At 42.3% G+C, this 19389-nt stretch overlaps 2 protein-coding genes across 2 annotated transcripts in view; one reads left to right on the top strand and one right to left on the bottom strand.

The window, feature by feature from the left end:
• Nucleotides 1–1726, bottom strand: part of MITD1 (microtubule interacting and trafficking domain containing 1) — a 23179-nt gene extending 21453 nt beyond the window's left edge. Inside the window, exon 1 of the mRNA XM_029604775.1 lies at nt 1325–1726. Within this exon, the coding sequence (XP_029460635.1) occupies nt 1325–1445 (121 nt within the window). The 5' untranslated portion in view covers nt 1446–1726. The remainder of the gene's footprint in view (nt 1–1324) is intronic.
• MRPL30 (mitochondrial ribosomal protein L30) lies at nt 1690–19389 on the top strand. The gene is made up of 6 exons (XM_029604776.1): nt 1690–1812; nt 5493–5584; nt 14555–14638; nt 18638–18784; nt 19040–19113; nt 19201–19389. Exons 2-6 carry the CDS (start codon nt 5537–5539, stop codon nt 19331–19333), a joined length of 486 nt encoding a protein of 161 aa, XP_029460636.1. The 5' UTR covers nt 1690–1812; nt 5493–5536; the 3' UTR covers nt 19334–19389.

Genomic DNA, 19389 nt, shown 5'->3' with positions numbered 1-19389 from the left:
TCCACTGCCCACTCCCTTCCTCTGAGAAAATTGTTCATTTAATCCTACTTTCTGTTTCCTGTCTTTTAGCCAGTTTGTAATCCACGAAAGGACATCGCCACCTAGACTATGACTTTTTACTTTTCCAAGAAGCCTCTCATGAGGAACTTTATCAGCCTTCTGAAAATCCAAGTACACTACATTTACTGATTCACCTTTATCCGCATGTTTATTAACTCCTTCAAAAAAGTGAAGCAGCTTTGTGAGGCAAGACTTGCCCTGGGTAAAGCCATGCTGACTGTTCCATTAAACCATGTCTTTCTATATGTTCTGTGATTTTGATGTTTAGAACACTTTCCACTATTTTTCCTGGCACTGAAGTCAGGCTAACTGGTCTGTAGTTTCCCGGATTGCCCCTGGAGCCCCGTTTTAAATATTGGGGTTACGTTAGCTATCCTCCAGTCTTCAGGTACAATGGATGATTTTAATGATAGTAAAAATTTGTAACCTAATAGATCTGAAATTTCATTTTTTAGTTCCTTCAGAACCTGGGGTGTATACCATCCAGTCCAGGTGATTTACTACTCTTCAGTTTATCAATCAGCCCTACCACATCTTCTAGGTTCACCGTGATTTGGTTCAGTCAATCTGAATCATTACTCATGAAAACCTTCTCCGGAACGGGTATCTCCCCAACATACTCTTTTCTCATGTTATGTCTGTAGTGTGCTTAAAGAGTCTCCTGGATTATTTCTATTCTAGACGCAGAAAAGCAGGGAGTGATAGGGAAGGTGGGGTGGTGATTCAGGGGAGATTTTAGGTAGGAGTACAAGCTTGAATGAATGGGTGTTCGAGTGTAGTATGTTTAGGGTGGAAGAATGTGTAGGTAAGAAAAAGACGAAAACAGAGAGGAAGGGGGGTGGGGGTCGCAGGCTTTATGTAACCCTTGGGAAGGTAATCACGGCGATTATTAGTATAAAGGGGCAAGATGTTATTGGCTTGCAAATAAATTCTGTGCAGTCCCTGTGTACTCATTGTTCATGGAGTTATTTTTGTGTGAATGTTTATAAGATTGTTGTGTATTCTATATGTACAGATACCTCTTTTAATAAAAATTATTCTGGAAAAAAAAAAAAAGGAGACTGGCTCATTAGCAGTGCTGCATATTGTCATACAAAGGATCCCCGGTTTAATTCACAAATCAAATCATTCCCATCATACGATGCCTCATTTTGCAAACTCAATCTCAAAATACACTCTCCAGTTAATGCTATAAGTCAAACTCTGTGAAGAGTCGAAGTCGGGGCCCCTCGTTATTTCTTTTACTGCGACTGGTGTCATTTACCTTTCAGCACCTGCAGCAGTAGATCTATTCCTTCCTGATAACAGACCAAAGACTCCTGAAACCGGGAGCTGTGATCCAGTTCCACCGCCCTTTTCAGTACAATCACAGCTGAGTTCTCCATGGTCCCAAAAGCTCTGCGGAGTCGAGCAGATACCCCAGCTCCGTGTCGCCTTCACTTCCAGCGAGACCCAGGATCAAGAAAATAAGAGACATGGGTCAGTTTGTTTTCGGCGACCTGGGACGGCTTGGTATGTAAAAAGCCGCAACCATCAATGCTAATCCGCAACTGGAAACCGAAACACAAGCTGCAAGGCAAAACGAAACCTCTTCCTTTGCCGCAACCCAATATTTCCGGCCTCCAACGCACCAGCGAGAGGTGACCGTTGCTGTGCTAGACAATCCCACCGACCACTTCCGGGCGGGGCGGGGCGGGGCAGGTAACGTATGACGTCTATTGCCGCGCCGCATTGGCCGTGGGCGTGCTGGAGGTGAGTGGAGCCGGGAGTTGAGGTTGTAGGGAATTAAAATATTGGGGGGGTGTAGGAGCCTAGAAAGGAGCTTTTGCTGTAGTTTTTTATGGGAAGCAATCACGGGGTTGTCGTGTGCTCAAAACTGGAGGGGTTTTTTTTTGCAGTTTTGTGAGCGTTACAAATTTGAAGCCGGGTGTGCCGAAGCTTTGAAAAACAAATATTTTATTTTTTAATTTCAAAATAAGGGCCTTATTCTGGTATTCTGCAGTGACATTAGTAATTACAGGTTGACTGCCGACAGCCAGAAGTCTGAGTTGTAATGGCATAGCCTTTCAGGATTGCCTGTGCTTGAGATACCAACGTAAGATATGCCAAACTGGGTCAGACCAAGGGTCCATCAAGTCCAGTACCCTGTTTCAAACAGAAATGACGGCAGAAAAAGACCAAACGGCCCATCCAGTCTGCCCAGCAAGCTCCCACACTTATCTGTTTCACCGATCACCAAGTTGCTGGTAACTGTTCTGCTGTTGATGCAGAGAGCAACGCTGGATATGCATTAACACAGGCCGATTCAGTACGGTGCGCTCAGGCCGAGCGCACCGTTAGCCCCTGTTTGGACGCGCGTTTTCCATACGCTATTATTACCCCTTATGCAGTAAGGGGTAATAACGTGTGGAAAACACGCGTCCAACCTCCCCGAAACTAATAGCACATGCAAATGCATGTTGATGAGTCTATTAGTTAGTCCCACGTGATACAGAAAGTAAAATGTGCAGCGAAGCCGCACATTTTACTCTCAGAAATTAATGCCTGCGCAAAGGCAGGCAGCTCAGTTTTGCCATCCGTTTTCCAAACCTGTGGCTGTCAGGTTCCACAACCAACGCTGGTAAAATTAAGCATCGGCTGTCAAACCCGCTGACAGCCGCCGCCGCTTCTGCCAATAAGGAAGCGCTAGATACGCGTTAGTGTCCCTAGCGCCTCCTTTTTACCGCGGGACCTCATTTGCAGAGAATCATGCACCCGGGAGAGCGGGTGCTCGCCTTGGAGAGCCGGCTCTCCCGCGCATTTTACTGAATCGGCCCGAAAGTGAAGTGTCAGGCTTAATTGGTTTAGGGTAGTAACCGCTGCAGTAAGCAAGCTACCCCCATGCTTATTTGTTTACCCAGACTGTGTAGTTCAGTCCTTGTTGGTTGTTGTCTGAATGCAATTCCTCTTTTCCACATTTCCCCTTGCCGTTGAACAGTGGCCAATCCAAGTCACAAGTACCTGGCAAGTACCCAAACATTAAATAGATCCCATGCTACTAATGCTGGCAACAAGCAGGGCCGGAGGAACCACTAGGCGAGCTAGGCCTGTGCCTAGGGCGCCGAGAGTTAGGGGGTGCCGCGGCAGGCAGCAGAATTTTGAAAGGGCAAAAAGTGCCCTTTCAAAATTCTGCCAGCCTCCGACTCGCCTAGGTGGAGACCAAGCGCCGAGACGTAGGGGGCGCCGGGGCAGGCAGCCTGCTCCCAACTTGCCCTGCCTCCCTGCCAGTGCCACCCTCCCGACACCCACCTAGTGGTCCAGTGGAGGTCCCGGGAGCGATCTGCCGCTCCCGGGGCCTCGGCTGCCACTAAGCAAAATGGCGCCGGTGGCCTACAGCCCCTACCATGTGACAGGGGCTACCGGTGCCATTGGTTGGCCCCTTTCACATGGTAGGGGCTGAAGGTAACCGGTGCCATTTCGCTTAGTGGCAGCCGAGGCCCCGGGAACGGCAGATTGCTCCCGGGACCTCCGCTGGAACACTAGGATCATTTCCTGCTGCACCAGGTTGATGCTGTCCGATCATGAGACCTTTCTCCTCCAAGGCAGCACCAGGGCTGCCAGTCTGAAGTTGGGACTTGGCTACTATGTCCCAGAAGGTCTCATCTATATACCTCTCTGTCTGCCTCAGAGATCGGACTCGTTCTCTGAGAGCCAGGAGTCCTTTGCATCGCATGCACATGTACAACTTCTCACTGGCAGGTAAAAAATCATACATGTGACACTTTATACAAAAGACTGGGAAGCCCCCCTCTTGCTGCTGGACTGCTGCCTTCATCTCAAATTTGTTCAGTTCCTAGTTAAGTTTTAGGTTGCTATGGGTGTAGGATTGCATACAATTAGGGTCCTTTAAATGTATTGGTGTATTTACTGTATATCTGGTAGAAACCTACAAGGAAATGATCAAACTTTGGATAAGGTATTTCTGAGTTTGTTAAAAGGCTTTTTTTAATTTTAAGTGTGAAAGTGGTACCTGCCTATAAATTAAAGCATGAGTTAGGATTGGGAAATACAAACACACTAAGTTCTGTTAGTTGCCTGACTATTTGACTACCTATTTAAAATAAAATACACAAACACACTAAATAATATACCCCAATGGTTTACTTCTCCCTAATAATTTTAAGTTTTAAAAATTTCTCCAAGCAGTACTTACTGATTCTTTCCAGCCACCAGCAAGGTGATCCTCTCCTCTCAGTGCTTCCACTGTTTATGTAATATTTAACATCACTGAATTGCCCATACCAAATTCTAAAATGTATGGATTTTAATTCAAAAGAAAATATTTTCTTTTCATACTAAGAAATAGAAAAAAGAGTTTAAGGCGTGTGGTTTTAGAACAGTGGTCCTAAAATCAAAGGGTGATGAGATTAAGGTGTGTGTATGCAATTGTTGGTGTGATGTAACTTTAATCGCAGTGCATTGTAATTTTACTTTTTGTGAGGGGAGGACTTTAAAAGCGATTTTTAACAGCCCTATGCGCTACAAAGCCAGGCGATACGTGCAGAAGTCGGGCTGGTGCTCACCATGCAGATTTTGAAAGGTGTGCAAGTGCACACACAACTTTTTCCAAATAAAGGGACGGGGCATGGGCGTTCCTGGATTCTTGAATGAAACCAGGGCAGAAGTATAGCTTTACTTCTGCTGTGGCTAGCATGTAAGACATGAAACAAAAAGACTAGGCTAGTCAGCAGGGTTTGTAAAGGTCGGGGCTAACAGGATAAAAGGGAGGCTGTTTAACTAGGAGGGATTAAAAAGTCCTATCCTTTACCTGGACAAAGTGGGAATAAACTGGGGAAACTGGTAATTGCGTCAGCGCGCATATCTACTAAAATTCCCCCACTTACGCAGTGAAGGCAGAATTTGCGCACGTCTATATAAAATTGTGCGCACATGTATGCGCACACAGCCTGTTCTATACTATGCGCGCATGTATGCTATGAAACGACCGTGTCTGTTGGTGTGAGCTGGCATACACACGTACATACGTGCCCGTGCGGCTGTTTAAAAGTTATCGTCTTAAAGTATTTTAGAATATAGGGGGTTTTTTTTTAATTGTTTTAAGATTGTAGTTTTGTTTTTGATGTTCACCTCCTCGGGCACACTGTGGACTGGGAGTTGGTTTAGAAAATCTTTTTAATAAATAAACGCAGCATTTAAAATCTTCATCTTACCTATTGTCTGTGATTACCTTGTCAACTTGTATTGGTTTACATCAAACACAGAAGTGGCCCCAGTGAATAATTACTTCACAAAGAGTCAAGAAAAATGTATCTGAAAAAAAATGGATATAAATTTTATTCACTGGGGCCACATCTATGGTTGATGTATGTAAATGTGTAAGCTCCTTGGCGTGTTGTTTTTTTTAACTGTGTTCTACCTGTGTTTGTTTACAGAATTGTTTTAAAATTATGCAGATTTAGAGAAGCTGTAGAATCTAATGGCTGCATTTAACAGAACCATTCAGAAACACACAGCTGGCTTAAAGGTAATATCCTTCTCTTTGCAGACTAATTTAAAAATAAAGTTGAGTCTCTGCATGTACTGAATGAAAACATTTCCAGTAGCATTTCAGGTTAGGAGTTTGGTCTAGTTAAACTAGGATCGTCTGGGATGGGTGAACAAAACCCCAAGTACAACATTAAATACATGTATAAAAATGGAAAGAGACAACATCTGGAAAGCTCTGTACACTAATGCTCGTAGTATGGGAAATAAAGTCCCGGATCTAGAGGCATTCATGGAAGAAGCTGACTTGGATGTAATGGCTGTCATGGAGGTGTGGTACACAGAAACTATAACTGGGATATAATTATAATGAGCAATGATCTATTCAGGAAGGACCAGATAGGAAGAAAGGGAGGAGGCATGGCACTATATATAGAAAATATTAAAGAAATAGAACTGCAGAGCTTATGAGATCAGGAGGGATGCATTGTGGTTAATCTGGAATTGAACATCAATTTATATTAGTGTAATATACAGACCTTTATCATAGAAAAAATGGAAAATATTCACAAAATTACTATCAAAGGGGGATGTGCTTGCTAAGGGATTTTAATTTGCCAGGTGATTGTGACATTCTGGCTATGAGTATGTAGTCTAGATCGGCGCCATACTGGCAGGTCGCTCCCTGTGACATAGTGAGGGCAAAGGCGATCGGCGCCATTTTGAAACCAGTCCAGCACCGGCACCGAGGGTATGATTGAAGGGATGGCTCCCGGACCCCCCGCTAGACCACCAGGTACATGTAAAAGGTTTTTGGGGGGGTCAGGAGTGTGGGAGAAGCAAAGGGGCAATTTGTAAAGGGTCGGGGTGGGGTTTTTTTTATCGGGCCATCGGCGCCATTTTTATCAGTGGGAGCCAAAATGGCGCCGATGGCCCGAGAGCGGGAGATCGCGCCGGGACCCCCCCGCTGGACTACCAGGTAATTTAACATTTTCGGGGGGGGGGGTTCGGGAGGGTGAAGGATTGGTTTTAAAGGGTTGGGGTGGGTTTAGGGGTTGTTTTGGTGTGCCAGTTTCCCCGCCCTCACCCCAAATAATTCCCGTACTCGATTTAACGATTTTTCACGATAAATCGAGGGAATTCCTATTGTATCGAGTCCCTTACCGATTAATGATTAATTCACATAGGTTTGAAAATCTATCCCTGTCTTAACCACATCTTCTGGCAATGAATTCCAGAACTTAACTGTGATTAGTTTTAAATGTGCTACTTGCTAACTTCATGGAGTGCCCCCTAGGCTTCTATTATCCGAAAGAAGTAACAGATTCACATTTACATGTTCTAGCCCTCTCATGATCTTAAAGACCACTATCATATCCCCCCTCAGCCGTCTCTTCCCCAAGCTGAACAGCCCTAACCTCTTTAGCCTTTCCTCATAGGGGAGCTTTCCAACCCCTTTATCATTTTGGTCGCCCTTCTCTGTACCTTCTTCATCGCAACTATATCTTTTTTGAGATGCGGCGACCAGAATTGTACACAGTACTCAAGGTGTGGTCTCACCATGGAGCAATACAGAGGCATTATGACATTTTCCGTTTTATTCACCATTCCCTTCCTAATAATTCCTAACATTGTTTTACTTTTTTGACTGCTGCAGCACACTGAGCTGATGATTTCAATGTGTTATCCACTATGACTCCTCGATCTTTTTCCTGGGTGGTAGCACCTAATATGGAACCCAACATTGTGTAACTACAGCATGGATTATTTTTCCCTATATGCATCACCTTGCACTTGTCCACATTAAATTTCATCTGCCATTTGGATGCCCACTCTTCCCGTCTTGCAAGGTCCACCTGCAATTTATCACAATCCACTTGTGATTTAACTATGAATAATTTTGTATCAGCTGCAAATTTGATTACCTCACTCGTCATATTCCTTTCCAGATCATTTATAAATATATTGAAAAGCTCCGGTCCAAGTTCGGATCCCTAAGGCACTCCACTGTTTACCCTTTTCCACTGAGAAAATTGACCATTTAATCCTACTCTCTGTTTCCTATCTTTCAACAGTTTGTAATCCATGAAAGGACACCATTTCCTATCCCATGACTTTTTAGTTTCCTTGGAAGCCTCTCATGAGGGACTTTGTATTTCGATTTTCAGAAGGCGTTTGACACTACATCTACTTGCTCAACTTTATCCACATGTTTATTAACCCCTTCAAAAAAACGATGCAGATTTGTGAGGCAAGACTTCCCTTGGGTAAATCCATGCTGACTGTGTTCCATTAAACCATGTTTTTCTATATGTTCTGTGATTTCAATCTTTAGAATAGTTTCCACTATTTTTCCTGGCACTGAAGTCAGGCTCTCTGGTCTGTAGTTTCCCGGATCGCCCCTGGAGCCATTTTTAAATATTGAGGTTATAATGGCCACCTTCCAATCTTCAGGTACTATGCATGATTTTAATGATAGGTTACAAATTTTAACTAATAGATCTGAAATTTCATTTTTTAGTTCCTTCAGAATCCTGGGGTATATACCATCCAGTCCAGGTGATTTACTACTCTTTATTTTGTCAAACTGGCCTACTACATCTTTCAGGTTCACAGCGATTTGGTTCAGTTTATTTATTTTAGATTTTTATTACGCTTTTCACACTTTTTTCAGCGCTTCAAAGCGGATTACATTCAGGTACTGTAGGTATTTCCCTGTCCCCAGAGGGCTTACTATCTAAGTTTGTACCTGAAGCAAATGGAGGGTGAAGTGACTTGCCCAAGGTCACAAGGAGCAACAGTGGGACTCAGTTCATCTGAATCATTACCCTTGAAATCTATCTCTGGAACTATCTCCCCAACATCCTCATTAGTAAACACAGAAGCAAAGAATTCATTTAGTCTTTCTGCAATGGCCTTATCTTCCCTAAGAGCCCCTCTAACCCCTTGGTCATCTAACGGTCCAACCAACTCACTCACAGGTTTCTTGCTTCAGATATATTTTTAAAAGTTTTTATTATGAGTTTTTGCCTCTATGGCCAACTTCATTTCAAATTCAGTCTTCACTTGTCTTTATCAATGTTTTACACTTGACAATGCTTATGCTTTTTCCTATTTTCTTCAGATGGATCCTTCTTCCAATTTTTCAAGGATTTTTTTTGGCTAAAATAGCCTCTTTCACCTCACCTTTTAACCATGCCGGTAATCGTTTTGCCTTCCTTCCCACCGTACTTAATCCGTGGAATACATCTGAACTGCGCTTCTAGGACTGTATTTTTAAACAATGACCACACCTATTGTACACTTTTAACTTTTACAGCTGCACTTTTCAGTTTTTTTCTTACTATTTTCCTCATTTTATCGGTTTCCCTTTTGAAAATTTAGTTTCAGAGCTGTAGATTTACATATTGTCCCCCTTCCAGTCATTAGTTTAAATTTGATCATGTTATGATCACTATTACCAAGTGGCCCCACCACCATTACTTCTTTCACCAAGGTAGGTGGTGGGGTACTTTGCTGGCCTAGTTTCCTAATAAGAGCTTTTATTGGTGATCTAGGGCCTGGTGTAATATGTGCAGTATTGCTTTTTCGTTCTTAAGGGTTGTTTTGGTATGGGAGGTTTACTATATTGTAATGGTAATTCTGTTTATTCATGGCTTTCTGAGGGCCAAGCTCACATCCAATACATATTACATAAAGTCTAATTCCATAGGCGCTCCAAGTGTCTGTTTTGCAGAGTTTTCTGGTAGGCACCACAGCAGTGCATGTAAATATAATATGCTTGTTGTAAATTATATTTTTGCCTCAGAAGACTGTACTTTTGAATGTTCTTTCTCATGTAAAATTAGTTATAAATGCATAATTTGTGTCTGTCTGTAAAGGGTTTGGGAGTGTGTATGTGGTGATGGTGGGGTGGCGTGAGTGCAAGACTGTAAGATTTGCCGAAGGTACCTTCCCTATCTATGGATTGTGGAGGGGGCTTGTCAGTTTTTAAAAGTATAGATTGCAGGATGGAGCTGGGCTTTTATTTATTTATTTATTTATTTATTTATTTATTTATTTATTATTTATTTGGTGATTTTTTATATACCGCGGCACGTTAAAAACATCACCTCGGTTTACAATGAACAATAAATCAGCAACAGGCTTTACAATTAAATGAAATTAAGAGGAAACATTATAAATACCACATAAAACAAAGCTATTAAACCAATGATAATCAAATTCTACAGTTGAGGCATGCCTAATAAGGAAGGGAGATCAGAAACAGGTAAAATTAAAACTTAGCAACGAGTAATTCATTAATAAGGAGTGTGGATAAGGATCCGAAAAACAGACTTTACAAAGGGTGGGTGTAGAGAAGACATTTAGATACAATAGATGAGCAGGAGTTATGGCAAGTTTTCTATTTGAAGGCAGATAACGTATTTTGAGTGGAACAGGCGATCAGCATTTCTGAATAGGAGATGATTATTGAGAGTAAGCTTGTTTGAACAGCCAGGTTTTAAGGTTCTGTTTAAATTTCCTATGGCAGGGCTCTAGGCGCAGGTCTGTAGGCATTTTGTTCCAGATGTTGGTTCCGGCGATCGTGAATGAGCGGTCTCTCATTTGATGGGCCTGGGAGAGACACTGAATGAATTTGAGGGTGGGTAGCACAATTTTTCACAAAGCACAGCAAAAAAGCTAGCACCAGCCCTGAACACACTCACACCTGACACAAAGCCCCCTCATTTACACAAACACACACACACAAATTCACAGCTCACTGGACTGACCCCCACCCCGATGCAAATGTCTGGGAGCTCGCAGCAGGATGCCGCCAAACTCTCCTCAAGCGACATAGTACGCCGCTATCTCAGCTGCTCCCCTGATCCTCTCTAGGCATATGCGGGCCGGACAGCACATTAGTTAAAGGGCCCACAGTGGGGAAAATGCCCGTCGTATCAATCAATGACATCAGCGCTTGTCCCTATTTAACGACTGCTGGACTTCTCTTCCTTGCCTCAGCAACAGGTCTCCTGCGTTCCTGTGCAGTGCATGTTGCTTCTTCTGCGTTCCTGGTTCCTGCTTCCTGCTTCGTCTATCCAGCCTTACCTTGCCTTCCAGTCCATCTTCGTCCAGTCTTGCCTTCCCTTCCAGTCCAGTCTCGTCCAGCCTTGCCTCGTCTTCCCGCCCAGCCTGGTCCAGCCTTGCTTCATCTTCCCGCCCAGCCTGGTCCAGCCTGCCTCATCTTCCTTGTCATCTTTAGTATCTTCTGTGAGTTCACGACCACTCTCGACTTGTCGCTCCAGATCTTGACCTCTTGCTTGGACCTGACCATGATTGCCTGCCACATGGACCTGATTACTTGCCTGGACCCGACTATGCATGCTCGCTGCTTACCCCAGTCTTGGCCCTACTCTGACAACGGTAAACCTGCTGTTTCCTCAGTCTCTGGTGTGTGGAATGTAACTATCACTTCTGCCCACCTAAGTTCTGCTGGCTGCCAGAATGCAAGGGCTCATCCTGCGGAGGAGGTGGCTGATGAAGGTGAAGATCCAGACTGTCCCGCTTACAGGGTGTGCTCACCAGTTGCTAGTGTAGGTCTCGGGCTCGCCCTCGAGGCTGCATCAACTATGCCTCAGCATTACATGCTCACACACCCCCTATCCCTTACACAACACCACCTGGTGCTGATTATTTCTCTTATCCTTTTGGCTTCTCCACTGTTGCCCTCAGCTCATCTCTCTTCACCCCTTCTTGCCTCTCCCATCCTCCAGCCTCTCTGAGCCTATCTCACCTTCCATCAGTCACAGCTGGCAAGAGTTGGACGGTAGCAGTGGTGCCTCATTCCACTCCTTTGTCACCAGGAACTGAAGTTGTGCTTTGAACTGCTTGGAATATTTATGCCACACTCTTCAAAGCATGACATATCCACTCTAGACAGCAGAGGAGGAGGGTGCAGGTTGATACACTGCGGTTGCTGTTGTTGTCTTGCTGGATCCAATTGATGGCAGTGAATGGGAGGGGGAACAATGAGAGAAGCTCCTTGCTCCTGCACATCTGCAGGAACCTAACAATTCTGCACCAAGGGATACACTCTAAATTTACCATTATTTGAATTGGTGGTTGAATTCATTATTTTTTGTATTTATCTGCCTTTATATCAAAATGCACGTGGAACAGCATAAAAACAACACATTCCTCATCATCATGCAGAACAGACAAGTGGGATTTGTCTCCCCTACCAGGAGATGGAATCAAAACTGTTTTGTACTGACGTTCCTCCCTATATTGCTTGGTGCAGCAGGGAAGACGTCAGCAGTTCTCTTCGTTCAGCAGATAGGTGATGTCAAGTCCAGCATGGAAGTTGGAAACTGGCTCTTAGGGACAACAGATTCAAGCATAGACTGATTTCCCCATAAGGTAGCTTTGGCTGAGCTAGAGGGGATTGGTGCTGGAATGACAGCCAAAGTAAGTGGTTTGCTCTTCCCTCCCCTAGGTTAATCAGAATTTAGATTCCTGCATTTTCCCTCCTGTAATGGTATTTGAGGCGGCCCCTTTAAGGAGTTTGGAAAACAAAAAAAAGGCGCCAGAAAGCTCTCTTACCAAGGTGAAAGGGAAGCAATCCAAATTTATTCAGACAATGCTACAGTAGTAGCTTGTCAACAGGCAAGAAGGGATGAGAAGCCACAAGTGGAGAGCTTCATAAGATGGGCAGAGGAACATCTAATATATATATCAGCATCCCATATAGTAGGAACATTCAACTGGCAGGCGGATTACCTAAGTTGCCAGTTACTGGAACCAGGAGAATGGGAATTGGCTGAGGAAGCCTTCAGCCAAATAGTAGCCAGGTGGGGTCACCCTCAATAGAACCTAATGGCAACATACAAGAACACAAAAGCAAAGCAGTTTTTCAGAAAAAGAAAGAATTAGAGATCCATCTGGATAGACGTTCTGGCACAAATGTGGCCAGTGAATGTGCTACTCTGTGTTTCCACCTTAGCGAATGGTGGGAAAGGTACTGAGGAAGATTGCAGGTTATCCAGGGCTGGTCATTCTACTGGCCCTAGATTGGGCAAGACGTCTTATGGTATGTGGATCTCATCAAATTCAAGATAGCAGAACCACTTAGAAGAAGGGTCTACTGCATCAGTGACCGGTTCCCATGGAGGACCCAGCACAATTCTCTCTTATGGCATGGCTCTTCCTGCAAGATGGTTTGGATAAAGGCTTAGCAGTAAACATTAAGGGTCCAAATAATTGCCACAGCATGCTATAGGGGAGCAAATTAAGGGGACTCCCTTAGCATCACTCCCGGATATAGTTTGCTTCCTCAAAGGGGCAAATCACATCCATCAGCAAACGAACCCGTCTGTTCCACCATGCGACTTGAACCTAGTCTTAAAAGCATTATCTAATGCATCATTTGAACCACTTACAAAAGCTTCTATAAAGAGAAGTTAACTTTAAAGATGGTATTATTGGCAGCGATCTGCTCTGCTAGAAGAATCTCCTGCAGGGATCCCTTTCTTTCCTTTTCCAAACGTAAGGCCACAGTCAGTCCACTTCCAACCTTCTTGCCAAAGGTGGTGACAGACTTTCATATGAATCAAGTGATTGTTCTGCCTAGCTGTAGTAAAGAAGAATGCTGGGACGGCAAGAGGGAGCTTAGATTTCTAGATGTAAGGTGGACCCTGTTGAGATGCCTAGAGATCACAAATGAGTTTAGAAGGTCAGACAGACTTTTTGTGATGTTTGCAGGCTTATGCAAAGGCAAAGCAGCCTCAAAAGCTTCGATGACAAGATGAATTAAGGGAACAATTGAGGCAGCGTACATACTAAAGGGGAAGCTAAAGGTAAAGCCCATGCAATAAGAGGTCAAGTGGCATCCTGGGCAGAACCTAGATTAGTAGCCTCAGCTACATGGGCTTCACTACATACCTTCCTAAAGTATTACAAGCTGGACCTATAGGAGAGGAGGGATACAGCATTTGCCATGGGGGTCCGAGAAGCAGCTCTAAGTCACTCCCACCTGGGATAAGTACTGCACTGCTTAGATACATCTCACTTGTCTGGACTGGTCTGCATGACAAGGAGAAAGGTTCAACTAGGTCTTAACTGCTAAATTGTCTTTCCTTGAGTCCTGACAAACCAATCCAGAGCCACTCCAAGAATAAATTAAAGGTTAAAAAAGAAAAGGAAAAAGGAATATATAATCAGTATCAGTGTGTGTGTTCCCTTTGTTCTAATGCAATGCATATCCTAGGAGAAGGATATAGGAATATAGGGCTTATTCTAGGAGGGAAATATAGCCTAGGGAGTAAAGAGAGGAGACAATGCTCAATCCCTTTTTTGTTACTAAGTTATGTTAGAGAAATATTTCCTTTTGAGTTCCAGGAAAGTCTTACTCTTCAGCTTGGGCAAGAGCTTATTGCTGCCTTCCCTGCTGCACCAGGCTATATAGGGAGGGACATCAGTACAAAATTGTTTTGCACTCTGCCTTCATCTGCTGGTAGGGGAGATGAATCCCACTTGTCTGGACCGGTTTGTCAGGACTCAGGGAAAGACAGCAGATAAGACTTAATTGAGCCTTAATTGGAAGGTTTTATCAGGAACTTCCAAATAAAAGAAAAAATGTCCCTATGAAGTGTGAACACAAATCCATAGTTGGGCAATTAAGCTTGAGTCATTGACTTTAATTCACTTTGTGCCTTCCAATGGAACTGTCATAGCTTTTATTGGACCAACAAAATGGCATGGTTCTTAGGGGGGGCCTAATTGGTTCATTTATCAGGCATCTCAAGTAGTTTGAGAGTATCCTATTTTTCTTGGAACCAATAAGGATTCAACATTTTAAGATTAAACTGCAATGGCTGTTATGTATGAACTATGCAATGTATTGTTATATCGTGTTTTTTGTCTAGTAGGTGGAATTTGTAGGGTGTTATATTGTTCTGCTTACACGGTTAATTTTTGTACTTCAGTGTCATTTTGTCTAAACATGTTATGTTAATTTTGCTTGTAGAATTTGCTAGGACATGGTGCGGTTCCACTAACATGGAGTGGATGGGTTCGCCCCAAATACACTAAACCACGTGTTCCAAATGAGGTGAGCTAAATATTCAAGAATACATGATGGCATGGCACAGTAAGGTCACTGAAACTTTCTAGAAGAAGAGGTATAGCCGGATTCTCACAGAAATGAATGCTCTAATCTATTAGTAGGTACCTACATCTAGCTCATTTCATTGCACATTTTATATAATATATGAAGACAGTAATAATTTTCTTTTTAAGACTCAAATCAAACTTTTTAGTCTTTATATGCCAGAAAAGATTTCTAGATCAGACAGGCGGAGTCTTGATTTATAGTTAATGTGCAGTCAGAGAAAAGATTTTAAAAGAGAACTATGGTAGATGCTTTTTTTCTTCTAAATTAAAACATCTTTAAAAAATCATATTTTATATGAATACACAGAGTAAAATAGTTAGAAAAAAACTGAAATCAGCTACAAATGTAAAAAGTGTGAAAGAGGCGTGGACATTGTGCTTCTAGGATGGTATTATTTTAACAGTCTAGATGAATTCCACACATTAAAAAAGGTGGAAAGAAGGCAAAATGATTACCGGCATGGTTAAAAGATGAGGTGAAAGAAGCTATTTTAGCCAAAAGATCTTCATTCAAAAACTGGAAGAAGGATCCAACAGAAGAAAATAGGATAAAGCATAAGCATTGGCAGGTTAAATGTAAGACATTGATAAGACAGGGTAAGAGAGAATTTGAAAAGAAGTGGGCCATAGAGGCAAAAACTCACAGTAAAAACTTTTTAAAATATATCCGAAGCAGAAAGCCTGCGAGGGAGTCAGTTGGACCATTAGATGATTAAGGGGTTAAAGGGGCACTTAGAGAAGGCCATCGCGGAAAGATTACCTTTGCTTCGGTGTTTACTGAAGAGGATGTTGGGGAGATACCCGTTCTGGAGAAGGTTTTCATGGATAAATGATTCAGATGATTTATAAATGAACCAAATCACTGTGAACCTAGAAGATGTGGTAGGCCTGATTGACAAACTGAAGTGTAGTAAATCACCTGGACCGGATGGTATACACCCCAGGGTTCTGAAGGAACTAAAAAATGAAATTTCAGATCTATTAGTAAAGATTTGTAACCTATCATTAAAATCATCCATTGTACCTGAAGACTGGAGGGTGGCTAATGTAACCCCAATATTTAAAAAGGGCTCCAGGGGCATTCTAGGAAACTACAGACCAGTTAGCCTGTTTTAATGTAAACCAGTATGATTTATATATTATACAAGAATGTCTGTATATAAAAATTATAAATAAATAAATAATTCGGTGCCAGGAAAAATAGAGGAAAGTGTTCTAAACATCAAAATCACAGAACATATAGAAAGACATGGTTTAATGGAACAAAGTCAGCACGGCTTTATCAAAGGCGAGTCTTGCCTCACAAATCTCCTATACTTTTTTGAAGGAGTTAATAAACATGTGGATAAAAGTGAACCGGTAGATGTAGTGTACTTGGATTTTCAGAAGGCGTTTGAAAAGTTCCTCATGAGAGGTTTCTAAGAAAAGTAAAAAGTCATGTGATAGGTGGCGATGTCCTTTCGTGGATTACAAACTGGTTAAAAGACAGGAATCAGAGAGTAGGATTAAATGGACAATTTTCTCAGTGGAGGGGAGTGGACAGTGGAGTGCCTCAGGGATCTGTATTGGGACCCTTAATTTTCAATATATTTATAAATGATCTGGAAAGAAATACGACGAGTGAGGTAATCAAATTTGCAGATGATACAAAATTATTCAGAGAAGTTAAATCACAAGTGGATTGTGATACATTGAAGGAGGACCTTACAAAACTGGAATATTGGGCACCCAAAAGGTAGATGAAATTTAATGTGGACAAGTGCAAGGTGATGCATATAGGGAAAAATAACCCATGCTGTAGTTACACAATGTTAGGTTCCGATTAGGAGCTACCACCCAGGAAAAAGATCTAGGCATCATAGTGGATAATACATTGAAATCGTCGGTTCAGTGTGCTGTGGCAGTCAAAAAAGCAAACAGAATGTTGGGAATTATTAGAAAGGGAATGGTGAATAAAACAGAAAATGTCATAATGCCTCTGTATCGATCCATTGTGAGACCATTCCTTGTGTACTGTGCACAATTCTGGTTGCTGCATCTCAAAAAGGATATAGTTGCACTGGTCCTGAGTGCATCCAAGACGGAACTCCTTATCATCTCGCCTGACCACTCCGCAATCTCACTTCAGTCCCCTCTCACTACCCAAATCATACAAGTAAGAGATCTTGGAGTAATCCTCAACAACCGTATGAATTTAAAAAATCTATTAACAACACTATGAAGGACTGCTTTTACAAACTTCAAGTCCTAAAAAGGCTCAAACCCCTCCTCTACTTCCATGATTTCAGGACAGTCCTCCAAACCACGCTCTTTGCCAAGATCGACTACTGTAACGCACGTCTCCTGGGGCTCCCCTTCTCCACCATAAAACCACTACAGATGCTCCAGAGCGCGGCAGCTAGAATCTTGACCAATACCAATCGCGGAGACCACATCACTCCTGTTTTACAGAACCTGCATTGGCTACCAATAAACTATAGAATCTTACACAAGTCCCTCACTATAATCCACAAAACTATCCACAATCAACTCCTGCTCGACCTCCAGATCCCTCTCAGACTCTACACTTCATCCAGACCCATCAGAGAAATATACAAAGGTTCTCTACACGCTCCCTCAACAAAAGCCACTCGCCACACCGCCACCAAAGAACGAGCATTCTCGATAGCAGGACCTACTATTTGGAATAACATTCCACCGGACCTCAGACTGGAACCCTGCCTACAAACCTTTCGGAAAAAACTCAAAACCTGGCTATTCCGCCAAGCTTTCCCATAATCGGTCCGAATCATGAATCCAGACATTTGAAGCCCGCCTCACTATATAAGTAGCTATGCCCCTTATAGTCACTTTGGTTATCTCTCTCTTTTCTCTGTCTCCGGATCCCAAGTTGATACTCCTTTGTTAAATGTAACTTCTGCTTCCTTAAATGACCTCTTGTTAATTGGTCAGTAATGAATGTTAACCCCCAGGTTCCATGTAAACCGATCTGATATGACCCTGTCATGAAGGCCGGTATATAAAAGAATTAAATAAGTAAATAAAAATAAATAAGAATGAGAGCTATGGAGATAAAGGAATAGGAAGGGACTGGAAGAGGAGGTAAGAAGAAAATGGAGCAGAGGTATAGTTGAGAGCTGAAAGATGTGAGAAAAGCTACTGCAGAATGAGAAGAGATACCAATGAAGGCAGGAGACATGGAACCTGACATGAGGGAGAAGGGCAAGCAAGAGAAAGCTTGGGTCTCTGATGGCAGCAGTGGTAGAAGTAAAGAAGCAACCTGACCATTGTTCTACTATCCTGGCCAAAATTCACACCTTCAGAGCTGGTGTAGTATTCTGAAGCTATACTACAGATTTTAAGAAACTGGAGAAATACATACTGAGTATTTTGATATTTAAGAACATCAATGCACACATGCATCAAAATTCCCATTTTTCCTGATCTGTTTATTCCCCCCAAAATGTGGGTTTTCCCCCTCTTTACTTTTCTGCCAGTGAGTATGGAGGCTTGTTCTTTCTCAGAATGCTGAACTGCATAAAAATGTGTCACCTTCCTGGAACAAGAGACTATTTTACAAATCTTATTGTCTAGCACTTTGATCCACAAACTTTTCCTGTGAATTCAGGTGCACATGTGGTTTTACCAGCAACGGAATAGCTAAGGGCTTCTTCCCTGGCCAGATAAGCTCAAAACAAATGTTAGACTGATTCAATTTGTAATGCAATGGGAGTCTTAAGATATTCCCGCTTGTAAACAGAGCTTATCTGTTTTGAGCTTATCTGTTCTGATTGGTGAAAATTTGAATCAATATGTGCCTCAACTCTGGATGTCCTCACATTTTTCAGGTTTCATCATACTTTTTAGATTCTCATAAAAATCTATTGCAATTTTGTTAATGTTTACAAATAGCTGTGTGCATTTTTTTGGCTTGCAGGTGTTCCAGCCTCATCCCTCTGATCATGCAAAGTATGGGGGTGATCCACAGCAGCCTCATAAACTGCATCTCATTACCAGAATTAAGACTGTAATTAGTCGTCCATATTGGGAGAAAAAGATCATCCATGACCTTGGATTAGATAAAGTACGAGTCATAATTTGCTTTACTTTCTTTAGTAGCACATTGTGTAAGTGAATGGAAATTGTATTTATGATTAGTTTACATATTTTATTGAAACAGACATCCAAGCAGTTGTCTTTTATAGGACATCTAAGCAACTAGTTCTTCTTTAGATTCTGCATTATAAAAAAATTAATATTTCTGTTGTATTAGCTTGCACATCATTATTTAGAAATGGCTTCCTTTAATGTATGTAAATTATTTTTGTGCTACATCTAGGCACATCAACCAGTGGTGCACAAGAATATTCCAGCTGTGAATTCAAAACTTAAAGTCATTAAACACCTGATCAGGTTTGTTAGTGCTTTCTTGAAACAGCCAAAATGTAAAACCATTTAATTCAGTCTGAATTCTCATTGTTTACCTTCTTCCATCTGTAGAATAAAGCCATTGAAACTGCCACATGGGCTTCCAACAGACGAGGAGATGTCGGACACTTACCTGAAGAGCACTGGAGAATTAGTAATTCGACGGCGGCTGCAGCCACTTGAGAAAAAATCCATTGAGTCATAGTGTATTATAGTTTTTTTTTGTTTTTTGCTTGTGTAAAATAAAATATTTAATATAAA

The sequence above is a fragment of the Rhinatrema bivittatum genome, chromosome 5 (assembly GCF_901001135.1).
Source record: "Rhinatrema bivittatum chromosome 5, aRhiBiv1.1, whole genome shotgun sequence".
NCBI classification, from domain to species: Eukaryota; Metazoa; Chordata; class Amphibia; order Gymnophiona; family Rhinatrematidae; genus Rhinatrema; species Rhinatrema bivittatum.
This window is presented reverse-complemented; position numbering and strand designations above follow the sequence as displayed.